Source organism: Halichoerus grypus, chromosome 4 (assembly GCF_964656455.1).
Source record: "Halichoerus grypus chromosome 4, mHalGry1.hap1.1, whole genome shotgun sequence".
NCBI classification, from domain to species: domain Eukaryota; kingdom Metazoa; phylum Chordata; class Mammalia; order Carnivora; family Phocidae; genus Halichoerus; species Halichoerus grypus.
Genome location: NC_135715.1, coordinates 164,884,737 through 164,902,527, shown reverse-complemented (window position 1 = coordinate 164,902,527; position 17,791 = coordinate 164,884,737). Strand labels below are relative to the sequence as shown.

The 17,791-nt window shown below is 38.7% G+C and overlaps 1 protein-coding gene across 4 annotated transcripts in view; it reads right to left on the bottom strand.

The window, feature by feature from the left end:
• ZDBF2 (zinc finger DBF-type containing 2) overlaps positions 1–13,383 on the bottom strand; it is a 31,589-nt gene extending 18,206 nt beyond the window's left edge. Inside the window, exons 1-5 of one of the 4 annotated variants that reach the window (XM_078071233.1) lie at positions 13,118–13,383; positions 8,415–8,467; positions 7,571–7,648; positions 6,429–6,533; positions 1–128 (exon numbers count right to left, since the gene is read on the bottom strand). In XM_078071233.1, the coding sequence (XP_077927359.1) occupies positions 1–128; positions 6,429–6,488 (188 nt within the window). In that variant the 5' untranslated portion in view covers positions 6,489–6,533; positions 7,571–7,648; positions 8,415–8,467; positions 13,118–13,383. Of the gene's footprint in view, positions 129–6,428; positions 6,534–7,570; positions 7,649–8,414; positions 8,468–12,800; positions 12,995–13,117 lie in introns of those variants that run through there. The other 3 variants (XM_078071236.1, XM_078071234.1, XM_078071235.1) reach the window with 3 other exon arrangements.
• Between the last annotated feature and the right edge of the window lie 4,408 nt (positions 13,384–17,791).

Below are 17,791 nucleotides of genomic sequence, written 5' to 3'. Positions count from 1 at the left end.
CTGCTTTCTTGAGAATGATATGGGTGGTGCCGGAGCACGTCCTGCAAGAAACGTTCCATCAAGCTAGTGGTGCCCATCCGCTGTCGATTCTGTGTGGTCAAGTATCTGTGCTGAGCACTGGACATATGCTATTAAAAAGAAAAAACACACTAAACAGTTTTAAACAGGTAATACTCATTAGTAGTGAGAGTTTCACAAATGGATTCATTTAGAAATTCCTGGCAGAAGTATAAATTGATATAGCCTTTCTGCAAAGCAATTCTAAAATGTGTATCTAAAAACCACAGAAGTATCTTTCCCTTGGATATAGTAATTACATTTCTCTAAATCTCTCCCTAAGGAAATCATCCTAAATGTGGATGCTTTATGCAAAAGATGATGCTTATCACAGCATAACAACAAAAAACTGGAAATCTCCAAAGTGTCTAACAGTAAAATCTATAATATGACCTAAGATGTAATACTACGAAACTATCTAAAATAATACGAAAAATTTTACATAACATAGAGAAATGTTAGTAAGAGAAAAATGGGGGATGCAAAAATCACACGTATGCTTTTACCTAAAACTGTGGTTTTAAAACATACAAACAAAAATAAAATAAAATAAAATGAAATGTACAGACAAATCAATGGAAGAAAATACACCAAAATCTTAAAAGCATTTACATCTGTGAGGTACATTTAAAAGTAATTTTAATTTTTTTCTTATAAATTCTTATATTTGTACCGAGCAAATATTTTTATAATAAAAATCTGTTCAAAGAGAGAAGAGGGTTGGATCACTGTATTTGCAAAAGTTGAAGATTAATACACAAAAAGTCTATCATTTCTCTTCAGAGATTACAAATCCTCACTTAAACAGAATTCTGGAATAAATACACAGAATTTTTCTGTTTTGTAATTCTCTCCACAGAAACAGTTTGGGTTCACAAGTATTATTTAGTGACCTATCAAAAGGGATGGGAAAGAAGTCTAACATCTACTGAGCACCTATAACATATCAAACACAGTGCTATTCCATTCATGCAGTAATCTCATCGAATTTTCACTGAGTATGACTCTTGTCCCCATTTTGATATAAAGAAATTAAAGCACAAAGAATTGGAGTAAACTGCCTCAAGCTGGGTATCTAGCCAGTAACAATTAAGCCAGGATTTCGATCTGCATCTACCTCTAAAGCTTATCTTCTTTCCCTATATCACACTACTGCTAATGCCGTATTTCCAACATGAGTTACTGACAATTTAGTAACATGTTTTCATTTAACAATACCCGGGGAAAGTCATACTTTAAATACCATAGTAAAGATGCCAAAAGAACTTAAACCAGGCTGCCAGCTCCTGACCACTATTACAGCTCCTGGAATTCTCTCCTTCCATGCTGACTTCAGGGGTCTACTCTGATGCTGCCTTAGCCCCAGTAACAGTCTGAATCATGACAGTCTCAAGATCCTCTGGCCTCAAAGCTCCCCACTGTCCAGTACCCTAGCCCACCTGTTTCATGAAGGGAACAAAGGTACAAGGAAACAAATAAAGGTTCAATTAAAATCCAACCTCATCCTCTCTCTGCCTCAGTAAAAATTTTAAAAAGGCAACATGAATGGAGAATTTACACTGACACAAACCACAGAAAACACCACACTATATAGCCCAGAAGGTGTCAGTTTCTTTAAATTTCCTTAATTGACATTTACATAAAGGTAAGTGCACAAATCATATGTATAGCTCAATAAATTATCACAAAATAAACACATCCATAACCATCTATCCATGAAAAACTAATGAGCACTCAGAACCCTTCTAATGTCCCAGACCAATCAAATATTCCTTTCCTCTTCCCCCAAATTAACTATAATCTAAATTTTAATATAGATTAGGTTTGAAAGTTTCTAAATTTAAGGGTAGTCATACAATGTATATGCTCTTTTACATTCATCTTCTTTCACTCCACATCTGTAATACTCATCCATAATAGCTGTAGTCTGTTCGCTTTAATTTCTGTATAGTATCCCATCGTACGAATATACCTTATATTATTTATTCATTGCATTCTTGATGGACATTTGTGTCATTCGCAGCTCATGGCTGTTATAAATTATGCTGCAAAAAACTTTCTTCTATGTGACTTTTGGTGCCCACGTGCATACATTTTTGTTGAGTGTATTACTAAGGGTGGAACTTCTGGGTCATAAGGTTTGCATATGCTCAGCTTTAGTACCCTCTGTTGACTAGTCTTCCAAAGTTGCTGCACCAATTTGTACCCTCCCCAGCAATGTATCATAGTTTCCATTCCTCTCTCTCCTCGTCAACACTTGCCATTGTCAGTCTCTTTAATTTTAGCTACTGAAGAGGGGGGTTCATGTTATATCACTGTTGCTTTAATTTGCAATTTTTGTGATAGCTTTTCATTTTCCTGGCCACCTGGATATCTTCTTTTATGGTGTGTCCAAGTCTCTTCCTGTCTTTCAAGTGCATGTTTGTTTTTTTTTTAACGAACTACAGAGATTATTTATTCTGAACATGAGCTCTTCTTTCAATTATGTTTCAAGTATCATTCCCTGTGGCTTACCTTTTCACTTTCTTTTTTTTGGGTGGGGTGTTCATAAAGTTTATTTGTATGTGTGTGTGTGTGTTTTCCAGGAATAGTTACAAGGCACTTTTCTACTTTCTTAATCATCTCTCATTGCTTCCTAACTTAACTGCAGTCCAATTTACCAATTTTTTTTGTCGGTGCTTTCTGTTACCAGTTTAGGAAATCTCTCCCTACCTCAAATCACGGAGATTTTCTATTGATTTCTAGAAGCTTGATTGTTTTACCTACAATATTTACATCTACCATCTACCTGGAACTGACTTTTGTATCCAGGATGATTTAGGAATAGAGTTTCATTTCTTTTTCTCCATACGGATAGCCAATTGACCCAGTACCATTTACTGAAAAAAGTCCTGTCCTCACCATTCTTTAGTGCCACATTTGTCACAAATCAAATATCTGTTTCTGAAGTTTCTGGTTTATTTCCATAATCTTTCTAATTTTGCACCATTGTCTTAAAGACTGTAGTTTAGTAATAAATTTGGATAGCTATTACTTCTGACTTTGTTCTTCTTCTTCAAGATTATCCTGGTTCTTCTTAGCCCTTTGCATGTACGTACGTATTTTTAGAATAGGCTTAATTTTCATTAAACTTAATTTTTCTGGAATTTTGTTTGGAATTTCATTGAATCAATATATATGTTTGGGGAGAAATGACATGTTTATAATACTGATTTTCTCAATCCATGAACATAGTATATCACACCAATTATTTAATTTTTCTTAAATTTCTCTCGATGTTTATACTTTTCTATATAAAAACCTTATACATATTTTGTTATATTTATTCCTGAAGAGTTGACGTTCTTTGATGCTGTTGTAAGCATTTTTTTAAATCTCATTTTCTGTGTGGCGTTGGATATAAAAATACAATTTCTTTTTATGTTGGCCCAAGAAACTTTTTAAACTCACCAAAAAAAATTTAAAAATAAAAAAACAAAAAATAAACTCACTTATCAATTCTAACAGTTTACCTAGATATCTTTAGGATTTTCTATGTCCATAATCACAGTGTGTACAAATAATGTTTTGTTTCTTTTTATCTAATCGTTGTCATTTTAATTTTTCTTTCCTTATTTCCCTGGCTAAATCTCCAATAAAATATTAAATATAGTTTAATTCCTAGCACCAAGTCTATTTTCACTTAATATTCTACTGGTATATTTGGATTTAATCTTTGTTTTTATTTTTAAATCTGTGTTTTATTATTCTTGCCTGTCCGATGCCCCTATTTCTCCTCTTTTTTGCCTTCTTGTGGATTGCTTTTTATTATTCCAAGTTTCCCCTTTCTGTTAACTTGGCAGTTAGTTATAGGCTAGGCTCTTTTTCTAGTCTATTAGTGGTAACAGATTATAACAAGCAGCCCTGACCTACCAAGATCTAAAATTACTTGTTACTTCTACTCTCTTCTTGAGCAAAGACTTAACTTGATTTACTCTCTTTCCAGTTTCTATGCCACTGTTGTGACTCCCTCCTACAAGATACTATTTATTTAGATTGCCTACCACCTTTGCATTGATCTTCATGCCTTCCCACCTCTCTGGGCTTCCAACTGGAATCATCTTCCTTCTATCTGAAGAACTCTTTTTAGGATTTCCTTCAGTAAGGGTCTGCTGCCGACAAATTCCCTTAATTTTTGTTTTCTGAAAATATTTCTATTTCACCTTTTTTTTTCAAGGATGTATTTCTTAAGCATAGAATTATAAGTTGGTAATTGTATTCTGTCTTTTGGCTTCCATTGTTTCTGTTGAATATTCACCTAGATCTAGGCCCTGTATTTCTCTACTGCCTTAAAAGTTCTCCAAAGTCATGAAACTTATCCATTTCTTTATTTACTTAAGGCTTTATACTTAGCACAAATTACTCTGACTGTCAACAGTCTTTTTTTAGGGGTGCCTGTGTGGCTCAGTCGTTAAGTGTGTGCCTTCGGCTCAGGTCATGATCCCAGGATCCTGGGATTGAGCCCCGCATCAAGCTCCCCGCTCTGCGGGAAGCCTGCTTCTCCCTCTCCCACTGCCCCTGCTTGTGTTCTCTCTCTCACTGTCTCTCTCTCTGTCAAATAAATAAATAAAATCTTTAAAAAAAAAAGTCTTTTTTAATGTCTGTTTAATGCATGAGTATCCAAATGTCTAAAAATTATTTTAAACCTTAAGAAAAAGTTAGACTGAATGCTTACTGAATAGAGCTTGTAGTTAAAGATTTAGTATGTTTTATTAATATCAAAAGTTCAGCAAATAATCTTCCAGTCAAGTGATGCTATAATTTACCAATCGTGATAGAAACACTAAAGAGAGCTTTGAGATTTATTACCTGCTGCCTCATGTTTATAACCAACATTAGAAAGTTATTTTTTTTTTAAAGGCAGAGATGTAGAAATCACAACAATAAAAACTTTTCCTTAGTATGAATTTAAATGATGACTGTTGACAAACAAATACCACTAAATAGCTGAATTTTTATGTATTACAACTTGTCTTAGATATCACTTATGATAAAACAGTTTAGCACTAACAGGACCAGAGCTTCATTATATTACTACTTCACCTATGACACAATTCTCAGCTTAGACCCTGAAGAAAACCTTGAGACTTTTCCAAGTTAACAATCCCGGTCAGAAGACTACAGCTACTATTACCATGATTACTTATTTCAAAATGTCCATATACAATGCTTCACAAACTCTTCCAACAAAAAGGAGCACTACTCAATTCATTCTATGAAGCTCAATACCAAAACCAAAGACATCACAAGAAAAGAAAGATACAAACAATATCTCTTATGAATATAGATGTAAAAATCCTCCACAAAATGCTGGCAAACCAAATCCAGCAACATACAGAAGGATTAAACACCATGACCAAGTGGGATTTAGCTCACGGATGCAAAATTGGTTTAACAGCTAAAACTCAAATCAATATAATTGCTACAGACTGAATTGTGCCCCCCCCACCCCATTCATACGTTGAAGTTCTAACTCCCAATGTGACTGTCTTTGGAGACAGGGCTTTTAGGAGGTAATTAAAATCACAATATATTAAAAAAAAAAAAAAACTAACTGGAAATGAACCAAAGACCTAAATGTAAGAACAAAAACTATAAAACTCTTGGAGGAAAATACGAGGCATAAATCTTCATGACCTCGGATTAGGCAATCTTTTATGACACCAAAAACACAAGCAACAATAGGAGGGGAAAAAAGCTACATTTAACTACAGCAAAACTTAAAAGATTTGTGTGTGAAAGCATAAACTTCAAAGTCCTTCCCTTATTCTATAATGTCTTATAGAATCTAATCCTCTGAATTCTTCACCTCTCACTTAACACCTGCCCCCCACCTGACCAGCACCGAAGCCCCAGCCCCGTTGGCTGCTGGCTTTTGGTTAGCATGCTAACCACCCCTCTGCCTTGGAGTCTCTGTCTTTGTTCTCTCTTCCTGCTACCTAGAAATTCCTCCCCCAGAAATAAAGCAAGCCTGGACCCCACACTTCGTTCAAATCTCAACTCAAATGTCACTTCCTTCACCTCACCTGGCCACCCTATCTAAAACTGCACTCTCTTCTCTCTTTTATTTTCCTCAGAACATTTATCCCAATCTGACATATCCTGTACTAAAATGTATATGACTATTTATTTTCTGTCTTACCACACTACAAAGTAAGCTTCATGAAAAAAGGGACCTGGACTGGCTCATAGTCATATCCTGAGAACCTTAAACAGTGTCTACCAACGAGAAGGTTCACAACATGGTCTGTTCAGTGGATGAAAAAATGAATTTACTTTATTAAATAAACGAGGGCTTCTGAGGTGTAAGCACATTGTCAGGACGCTCTCACCTGTTCCAGGTTATTATAGCGCACGCAGCAGTAGCTGCAGTATCCTTGTCTGTTCTGCATGGTGAATAACCCAAGTCAGGTGGCTACTGTCCTGGAGTACTCAAACTGAAAAAAAAAGAGAAATGGTAAAAACACAATCATTCCTTACTACCATGAGGAAAACAGCTTTGATAAGATCAGAGAACAGAAATGCATTCCTCAGTCCGACCCCCTCTTCTTTCTAATAATTATGAAATTAGATAAGGCTGCCATGAGCTGCTGAATCCATCGGTGACCCTGGAGTAGATAGGAGAGCTGTGCATCTTCTCTCTCTTTCTTTTTTTTTAAGATTTGTTTATTTATTTGACAGAGAAAGAGAGAGCGAGCACAAGCAGGGGGAGTGGCAGAGGGAGAAGCAGACTCCAGTGTTACACCTAACGTCTAATTCTGTCATGAGAATAAAGATACCACATGTACTTTCTGCTTAATCCAAAAAGGGGCAGATTTTAAAATAAATTATCTGACAGAGTTGCTAAAAATCAAAGTAACAACTAATTCGTGTCTGAAACACAAGACACTTCTCTTCTGACAACCACATAAACCAAATTATATATGAGGAATTTTTTCCAATCGGTGAAATGAGATTTCTCTACAAATAAAAAAGTTTCCAAGTTCCTACTCCCTTAAAACTATAATCCTTCAACATTACATACTGCAGTGGTTCACAAGCCAGGCTGAATATCAAAATCATTCCCCAAAATTCTGATTTAGCAGGGTTGAGAAAGAGCCTAGAATTCAGAATTTTTTTTAATTCCCCAAGTAACTTTGATACACAGCCAATTTATTCACTGACACAAAGTGTTTACAATTAACAATTATTTTAAGTAATAAATCAATACAATTTCAGTTTTTTGGCTGTGTTTTGTTAAAGTACAAACAGAATTGTAAGAAATAATTTCATCAAGTTTTAATTCTAGTTATTTTAAACATTCGTGTCTGTTGGAGAATATGTAACAGAATGATCCTATAATGTGTTGAGTATTTCTGATAAGATGATCCTGCAACACAAAAAGTTTACTCATTAAAATCAACCTTTAAAATGAAATCACAGCCTTGAAATCAGTGAAAACAGTAAATCAAATGCTACCATAACATTCACTTACCTGTTACGTCTTATTATGAGAAACTCTGACTTTCTGACTTCCACACTTACGGGGAAAATAAATCAATTAAACCAGCCTCTGAAAGAGAGAATATATATTTAAAAAAAAAAATGACCTCCTTAAATTCTGGTCTTTTTTCCATTATTTTACTTCATTTATTAACCTGAAGCAACAAAATGAAACAAGCTTTAGTTGTATTATAGATATGGCAATTTTCGAGCTGAGAGAACCCTAGCACTTAAACCTGAACTTTGAAAATCATAAAATAACAAACTTTTTAGTGCTTTAATTCAAAATATATTTAAAACAATCACTGAATGAAAGGCAAAATTGAAGTATGAGTCTAATATCACACACACACAAAATTGAACTCCTTTAAATTATTTTTTGATCTTCAACACTTACAGCCTTCAATTCCCATTTTTATTTCCCATTCCCATTCCGCATTATTATCCGACATTTCTATGACATTTCTATCATCTTGTGTCACATACGTGCCATTACGACAATGAGCTACAATGACTCAGAAGCACCCGATGGGCATTTTTAAAACTTTACATGCTAGGAACCCCACCTGAAAAACCTACTGAATCAAAATCGCCTGGCGGGGAGCCAGGCACATGCATATTATGCATATTTAAAATGCTCTAAGGTGATTCTGAGATAGGCTGAAGCAATTACATAAGTCATCATTTTTTATGTACTAATAAAATTCTTACTTAATAAAGAGATCATTTCTTTGGGGTCTGGGATTATATTACTTTTCATGACCCAATGGGTCTTTTAATACCAATTCTTAATTCTACTGGTACCTGGTATTTTCATACAGTAACAAATCACCTACCTTGAGCAGGAAAGGGCAGGTATTACATCAGCTGTATTAGTCCTGGCAAACATCTGTAAATTAAAGCAATTTAAAAAAAAGATAAGCCCCCTAAGTATCTACCATTGGCCAAGTAAGTACCCCCCCCAGTCATAGATAAGTTTGAAAAATAACTCAATTATGTTTCAATGGGAGAAAAAAAGATTAACTCTTGAACACAAAGGACTTTACATACTATGACTCACTGAATCCCACATGACCTCCTAAGATGCTCTGGAGCAGAGTAACCCACATAACCCACCATCATGTATTTCACATCTCTGGGTTCCAGGAACAAACAGCTACAAAAGAATAAACTGGGTCTCTGGTAAGGTTAAGAACAAAGATGCTATAACCCCCATGAGAAATGTTCATGGGAAATGTTTGAAAGAAATATTTACATGAAATTAACGTTGGGTCCTGGACTAACCCTCAGCTCCTATGTTAGTTTCAATGAAAAAACAGTCAATTCTTTATCATCTCTCTATATCAATAGACAATAAAGCCAAATTATCCATTTTTTTAATTCTTCCACATTGTTGTTGGCAGTGTGTTGCCCCTTGCCCAGAACCGCTGGTTAACAAAAAATTCCAACACTTAGATTCAGAAGACCCAGTGACAGCATTGTATTATCAAATAAATATTTAGTGCCTACCCTGTGCAGAGTTCCATGCTAGAAGCTTTAAAGGATAGAAATAGACGAGCTTTCTTGCTCTCAAGAAGTTTAAAATGGCATTAGGAAATGAATGCAAAAACACCAGGTGGTATCTGAGAAATGTACAAATAAATAGTAAGTGCCAAAATGTCACAGTGGATATGGTTTTTTAACCGGACATTGGAAAATGGGTAGGATTTGCTTAAACAAAGATTAGGAAAAAATATTCCAAGTAACAAAGAAGCAAAAGCACACAAGCAAGAAAGAGAAGGTACATTTAGAGACAGTAAACTGACAAGTTCAGCTGGAGCTAAGATTTCATTTAAAATTTAAGGGGCAATAAAGCAAGAAAAGCAGATTCAGTTTCAACGTGATTGTATTTAAAAGAAAACTTGAGAATTTAGACTACATATTTAGGCAGTGTGGGTATTTTTTTGGAAAGCAGTATATGCAGAGAGCTTTAAGAAAATTCTGGAACAGAATTTAAGAAAATTCTGGGACAATGATTCTTCCCTCTTCAAAGGAGCTTTTCAGGGGTAAGTTAAAATATTCAGCATTATTTTCTAGAATACTGGAGAATGAGTTAATATCCAAACCATCCAATTCAAAGGATCAGTATTAGAGCAAAGACTTAGGCTCATTTATGCTTGCAAATTAGGAAAACACACGTTAATTTTTTTCTTTAAGAAATTACTTTTATTTTTATTATGAAAAATTTTTTGATGGTACAATTATAAAAATAAAGAGCATAAAAATCAGTCATAATCCCACTACCCGCCATTAATATTCATCATATATTCTTTGTTCTAAACATGTTTTTACAAAAATGGGATGGTACTATAGTCTATTCTATAGCCTCCTCTCTCACTTAACCGTATGCGATGAGCACCTCTATATATTATATATAATTCCAAAACAGAATCTTTAATGATTGCATAGTATTTTACCCGTGTAAGACAAAAGCCCTCTTTTCTGACAAGATAAAAGCTAGCAGTCGGTGAGTTAACTATTTAAAAATTAGTAAGAGGATTTTAAAAATACATACATCATCAATATTTTGTTTAACCTAAAATATACAAATGTATATGTTTGATTTAAGGTCAAGTTAAGCTTTTTTGTTTCACTGAGGTTTTTTGTGGATAGGACAGCTAGAGTTCCCAGTCATATTTTTTTCATATTTTCATAAACCACATCATAATTTACCATCAACGAGTTTTCACTTTGGTTCCTCTAAAATAGAACAAGAACTTAAAGACATTTCTAAAACTGAGAACAATATTATGATTAACATTTAAGATTTCCCCCAACCTTTTACAGTTGTCACACCCAATTAAGTACTCTTACAATGGCGTTTTTTTTCTTTTCTTTTTTTTTTTTTTTGAGTGCAAAGGATTCAATTTATTTTTTATGAAAATAATAATGCTATACTAAAAGACAATGCTTACATTCTATTTCATTGATTTATGAAACACTTAAAACTGCATAAACCGATCGGGGGCCGTGAACAAAGACCTCTGAACTCCCTGAGATGACTTCAACACAAATGTCTCAAAATTGCATTTATTTTTTTCTTTTTGGACTATTTCTTGCACACCTGAGATCTGTACCCACTGCAGAGATAAACACACTATTGAAATGAGTTCAGAATTGTAGTGTGTGTTTCCCAAGCTGACTGCGGTATTTTGAAGTAAGAGCTAACAAAAATCCAGAATCCCTATGGGAAATATTTTTCAACCACCTAACAAGAGAGACACCAACTTAATATTAAACTTAAAAAGACAATAGAAAGCCTTTTGGTTTATTGAATAAGATCATCTAAATCACCTGTCTAGCAATAGGAAAACAATTGGGGAGCAATCACAAAACAACGGCCAAATGAAATAAAAAGACCCTTTTAATTCAGGGTCCCTTTCCTTACAACATTAACTCATTTTCAACTTCCCACTTGTTTGGATTATCCATCTTATGCATCTGGTGGCAAGCATTATCCTGGACCCTCCATTCAGTCTTAATAAAATAATAATGGCTAAATTTCAGTGAATACTTAAACTGGGCTAGGTACTATGTCAACAGTTTCATACGCATTATCCCATCTGAACAGCAAACAGCCTTATGAAATTGGTGTCCCAGGAACTCCTACCTTACAAATCAGGAAACTGAGGTTTAGAGAGAAGCAGTATCTTGTTCCAGGTCACACACCAATAAACTGTGTAGCGGGGATTTGACCCTAGGTCAATCTGAGCAGTTTATGCTCTTAACCTCTTAACTTCCATAAAACGCTTCCTCTCTGTATTTTCAAGAATGCTAATTGATTGTTTTAATATTACATGAAAACAAATAATTAGGAATCTAATTTGCTGCAATAAACACTGTCACATATTCCAAAGAAAAGAGTAAAGATAACATTTAGCTTAATTGCATCATTGCTCCCATTCTGAGATGAGTGCTGACAGTACCTTGGATTAGGGACTTTCAAACTTAATTAGCATGGCACAGAGGAAGCAATACATTTTATATCACAACCCAGCATACACACGCACACATGCAACGCCACCCTCACACGCATGCACCCCACACACGCACCAGCCCTCCCCCCACCCCACACACACACAGAAACGCAGTTAAAACAAAGCTTACAAAATATCCTCGCTACATGTAATGCATTCTGGTATTTTCTATGCCATCTTATTTCGTTAATTTCAAGTGCTAGCTATGAGCCACAAAATTAATTTCACAATTCACTAATGGATGAAAACTGCAATCTGAAAAAAACACTGCCTCGCATTATTAAGCAGAACAAACAATATTTACAGAACATGGCTGTTACCCTGAATTCAGCTTTTTTTTAATCCAATATCTTCGCCATTGCGGTGATACTTTGTCAAATCTCTAACGAGTTTTACTAAGGTTGGCCACTGGCCAAGGCGCAGGGAGAAGAAGAAAATTCTTGCCTTCCAGGCTTTGGGTCCAAATCAGTGCAAGTTAAGAAGGCAGTGGAAAGATGTTTATGCACTGATACAGAAAATAGCCACAACGCATTAAGCAAAAAAGGCAGATTACATTAGTATCCCCCTTTATGTAACACGAATATGCGTTCACGTACCCCAAATTGTTAATACTGACTCCCTTGAGGATGAAATTGCTATGGGCTTTTTCAGTGGGTTTTTTATTTGTTTGTTTGTTTTTTTCCCTGATCGTATATCACTACTGTAAGACAAATTAAATACAATTCCATTCTGGGGATAAAAAACGTTTTAGTTCCTTGAGAGCCAGCATCTCGTTATGCATTTCTTCCCCGCGCTGCCAAAATCATCGCGACGGATAATGCTAGGAGCTGCAAAGGGCCTTCTCGGGAGCACGTAATAACGACGGCGTAATCTGCCCAGATTTACACAACTGTTGCGCGACAATAGTAAAACGACCGTTAACACAAAAATCTAACGCTTCCAAAACAAATTCCAATCACCAGAGACTGATAAAGGCCTAGGTCTGGGGACAGCTGGACACAGCGCAGGACATGGGGGGAAGGGGATTTGTGGACAGGTGGCTCCGGATCTCGGCCCCACAGGTGCCCCCGCAAGTCCTCGCGGGTACAAAGCCCCAAATCCGACCTCCGCGGGCAGCCCCCTCCCCATCGCCCAGCCCAAGGCCTCGTCCGCGGGCCCCTCCGACCCAGGGCTCCCGACAGAAGCACAAGGCAGCCTGCGCCCCACCTCCACCCCACGCTCCAGCCACCTCGATCCGGGCCCGGAGACGCCGGCCCCGCTCCCGCAGGAGGTGCAGAAAGGGAGTGGGAGACGAGACGCCGAGGAGGACCTGCGAGGCGGATGCAGGAGCCGGGCGAGCGGTCCGGCCGTCCCTCGGGAGGAAGAAGGCGCCCGGGGCGCAAGGCGAGCAGGCCCCACCCCCGGCCGCGCGCACGGAGCCCGCGGGCGTCGCCCCGGCTGCGCGCCGCCTCGGCTCGGCCCGCCCCGCCCGCGCCCCCGCCCGCGCCCGCGCCCTCCGCGGGGCTCTGCGGCGCGGTTCTCACCTCCGCGGAGGCCTCCCGGATTCTGTCCGGGCCTGGGCGCCGGCCGAGGACCGGTGGGCGCGCTCCCTTCCTATTCCGGTTCCATGGCGGTGCCCGGACCCCCGGGCCGTCCAGGGCCCCGCGGCCGCCCGCTGCCCGCCGCCCGCAGCCCGCGGAGCCAGACAGTGGAGCCCCCGGCCTCTCCCGCCGGTGCGAGAGGAGAAGCGAAGTGCGAGCGTCACTCGCAAGCCCCGGGCCCCGAGTCACGACTCAGCCCACGTAGACATCCACCGGGAGCGTAGCGCTGCAGTCCTGATTGAGCTTTGACGTCAGGGAAGGTGCGAAAAACAGGGCCCCTTCTGACGCAGGAGCCGCGCACCGCCCCCTGCCCACCCCCGCCCCCGGCGCCGGAGCCCCCTTCCTCCCGCCCCCACCCTCCCCTCCCCGAGATCTTTTAAAGCGAACACTTCCTCCGGGGTCAGGGCCCCACTCGGGAGCTTGTAAAAATCAAACCTGTTCTAACCAACCAAAATGACTGGGCTCACAGCGGACTCGGGACGCGAGACAGTCACCGAGGTTTTAGCATTTGAGGGCCCAGAGAGCTATTGCTTGCTAATTCCCAGCAACATAGGAACCGGAGAAAAGAACATGCGGCTGAGAGGGCTCGGCGTTTGCGCCGTTCGCGTGTGTTTGCCGCAGTGAGCTGCCGCTAACAAAAGCTGCTGTTTAATGAGCGCTTACTTTGTGCTAGGCACTGTGTTTCAGGTTTATGTCTAGGTTCTTGCACTTCATGCTCGGGGCAAGCCTTTTGAGGACCTGACTAGAAATCCTACTATTCCCTTTCGACAAAGGAGAAAACTGAGGCTTAAGGAGGTTAGGTATTGAAAGACCTCCCCTGCACATGAAAGGGTTACGAATATTAACCAAAATCCCCTCAGTCATTCAATGGTATTCTGTACCACCCACTTCGAACATGGTGCTGTGCAAAATCAGCTGACTGTAATGGGCGACACAAACCTGAATCGATTAAAATCTGTGATAAGGCAAATAATCGTCCCTAAAATGGAGGGAGCCTCCGATGGGAGAGCTTCTGTTTTAGGTAAAAATAATCTGAGAATGAGCTACCTTGTTCTTTGGCTATTGTAATTATCATTACATTTTTTATTTTGATAAGCTTAGGGACTTTGTCCCGTTTTTTAAAATTCTCCATTGCTTTTGCAGCCATAGTTTCCATTCTTTGTGTATTACTCCGCTCTTGCCTCGCCCAGGACATCTCTCTGCGATTTTAAACCTGGGCTATTGCAACTATTTGGTTTATACCCCTATTTAGATTTTTTAACACACCAAAAAAAATACTGATTTCTTCTAAGGCAAGCTTTTTCCACATCCCAGTCTTGGAAATGGTGAAGGAAAACCTATTATACATTAACCCAGCCACCATGACATAATGTATTTCACAGATGCGAAGACACACATTTTTCACACTTTTCACATCTCAGAAATCAGGGTGCATTTTCCAAACTGGTCTCTTAATAGTACTGGCCAGGTGGCTGTATCAACCTAGTTGTCATCATCTCCACATGCAGAAACTTGGATGTAGCTTTTCACATTGTCCTTATTTCCACTGAGTTAAGTGCATTGTTTAATAAAACCCACAACCCTAAAAGGAGGAAATTAACAGGCATAGGAGTCTCTTAAACTTGAAGAGAGCTTTTCCTAGGAAAAAAGAACAGACTTTCCTAGGACCAAAAGAGATTTCCTTCAGCACATAAAGAGATGGGACTGGCCAAAAAGAGCTTAGACTTCTGAGAGACCTGAGTTACTCACCAAGTACATGAGTTCTTAATGCATTTTGGAAACCTACATCTGAACACTTAAATAAGCCTCACACACACACACACACACACACACAAAGTGAAATGGCTTAGTTATTATTTCTGACGGTATGGTTTGTCAATTACAACCCCTCTAAGTTTTGGTCAAAAAAAAATCATCGAAGAAGGAAAATGAGTCCTGTATGTTACTGGGAAACCACCCATTGACCTCTTCTGGTTAGATCAGAAAATACCAGCATCGAAACCTGAGGAATAGGATCAGCTCCTTGGGGAAAAAAAAAAAATCCTAGATTCAATAGTAGAGCACTCTTCTAAGACTTGATGCATCACCAACACTTCTGGTGGCACCGAAGACAATACTGTATGGAAAACCATAGGCATCAACAACTGATTCAAAAAGTGACTTAGAAAAGTTGGGTTCCAGGGGCACCTGGGTGGCTCAGTTGGTTAAGCGGCTGCTTTTGGCTCAGGTCATGATCCCAGGGTCCTAGGATCCAGCCGCATTGGGCTCCCAGCTCAGCGGAGAGTCTGCTTCTCCCTTTCCCTCTGCCTCTCCCCCTGCTTGTGTTCTCTCTCTCTCTCTCTCTCTCTCGCAAATAAATAAATAAATCTTTACTAAAAAAATAAAAATAAATTTTGGGGCGCCTGAGTGGCTCAGATGGTTAAGCGTCTGCCTTCAGCTCGGGTCATGATCCCAGGGTCCTGGGATCGAGCCCCACGTCGGGCTCCTGGCTCAGCGAGGAGCCTGCTTCTCCCTCTCCCTCTGCCTCTCTCCCTGCTCATGCTTTCTCTCTCTCTCTCTATCTCTATGTCTCAAATGAATAAATAAAATCTTTAAAAAATAAAAAAATAAAAATAAAAAAATAAAAATAAATTTTAAAAAGTTGGGCTCTGAATGTAAAGAAATTTTTGAAATCCCTTAACCAATCTTACTTATATTTCCCTTTATATGCATGCACAAGATTGGTACATACCAAATCTAAGTCTGAAAGGGCTATTTCACTACATAGGAAATAAAAATACTAAATTATAAAAAATCAACGTGCTTTAGTTGACAGCATTTTTTTTAAGCATGATACTATCATATAAAATTCAAGGAAGTATCATCCTACATCAGATTAGCAGTCCTTCCAGACCAGATTTCTGGCTACTGGCAATGGGTAGTTTTCTGGCAGAGCTTAATTATCTATAAGGTTAAGCTTTAAAATTTTTCAGGTCCCCACAATCTTTTATTAACCCATTACAGATCTAAACCCGATCAGCAAATACTTATTTAAAGGACACTAAACGGGCGCTTGGGTGGCTCAGTTGGTTAAGCGGTCATGATCTCAGGGTCCTGGGATCCCGCCGGCATCGGGTTCCCTGCTGGGTGGGGAGCCTGCTTCTCCCTCTCCCTCTGCTGCTCCCCCTGCTTGTGCTCTCTCTGTCAAATAAATAAAATCTTATAAATAAATAAATAATAAATGAAGACACTAAAAATCAAGGTTGGGTTTGTATGTACCCCATTCCTTCTCCAGGGAGAAAAAGGATCCTATATATGTGCTCTTTCACATTCTTTCTTAAAAGGATGAATAAAAACTGTTATTTCATGTCAGAAATCATTCCGATACTGCCTGTGTTTTGTAAGCTGTTTAAGCTAACATTAGGCTAATGTCTTAAGGAAAAAGGGAAAACCTAGATCTCATTCCTGAATCATAAAAGAATTTAGATTCTCAGTTTAGAGTTTGGTTTATTTTTCCCAAAATTTCTCTTAGTGCACATCTACCTATTTATAGTCAGGTGGTATCATTATGAAGCTTTTACCCATCATTAGCCTGGGCTTTTTTTTTTTTTTTTTAAAGTAGGCTCCACCCCCAGCCTCGGGCTTAAGCTCAAGACCCTGAGATCAAGAGTCTCATGCTCTCTTGACTAAGCCAGCCAGGCGCCCCTAGCCTGGCATTTTTTATAAAAAGTATATAAAGAGTATGATGTCATCTTTTATAGAAAAGGATTCATTCATATGCCCCTTCCAAATCATAATTTAAAAATTAATAAGAATGATCACAAAATATCTCTATTCACTTTGCCTTGTTCTTGATTCTTCCCTGTAAAATAGTCCCCATCTTTGACGAAAATTTCATTTGAAAGGTAGAAGGCAGGATGGGAGTTAGAACAAGAAGGAACAAAGAGGTTCTTGAAAAAGGAATACAAGTGAAAGTGTGTAGCTTAGAGTTGCAGGGATATATGGTGGATACACGGAGCCTGGCGGTGGATCTCAGTGTGGGGAGAAGAGTGTAGGGAGAGATCATGCAGATGAGTTAAATCCTCATCCATCATACAAGAATTTAATAATGGCTGAAATCGGCAAAGTACTACAGAGTAATATAAAACTTTTTTTTTAAGATTTATTTATTTATTTGAGAGAGAGAACACAAGCAGGAGGGACAGAAAGAGAGAATCCCAAGCAAACTCTCGTGAAATCGAGCCCTGTGTCGGGCTTGTGCTCCGAACTCTGTGCTGAGCACGAGCCCGACACAGGGCTGCATCTCACGACCCTGAGTTCATGACCTGAGCTGAAACCAAAGCGTCAGATGCCCAACCGACTGCACCACCCAGGCATCCCGATATGTGTCTATTTTTAACTAAACATACAGATGATCCACCAGAACTAAAGACAATAAAACATTTTTTAATAGTTGCTTCTGTTTGTCAGGAGCAAAGGAGTGGCAGCAGGACAGGTGACCACAGCTCCAATATCATCATGGGTTCCCCCACATCAACTTAAAATTATGTGCAATGAGATCGAACTTCTTTGTTATACTCTTCCCATTCTATTCTTGCTTCAATCTGATCAGACCAACTCCTTCCCACTTTTACATTC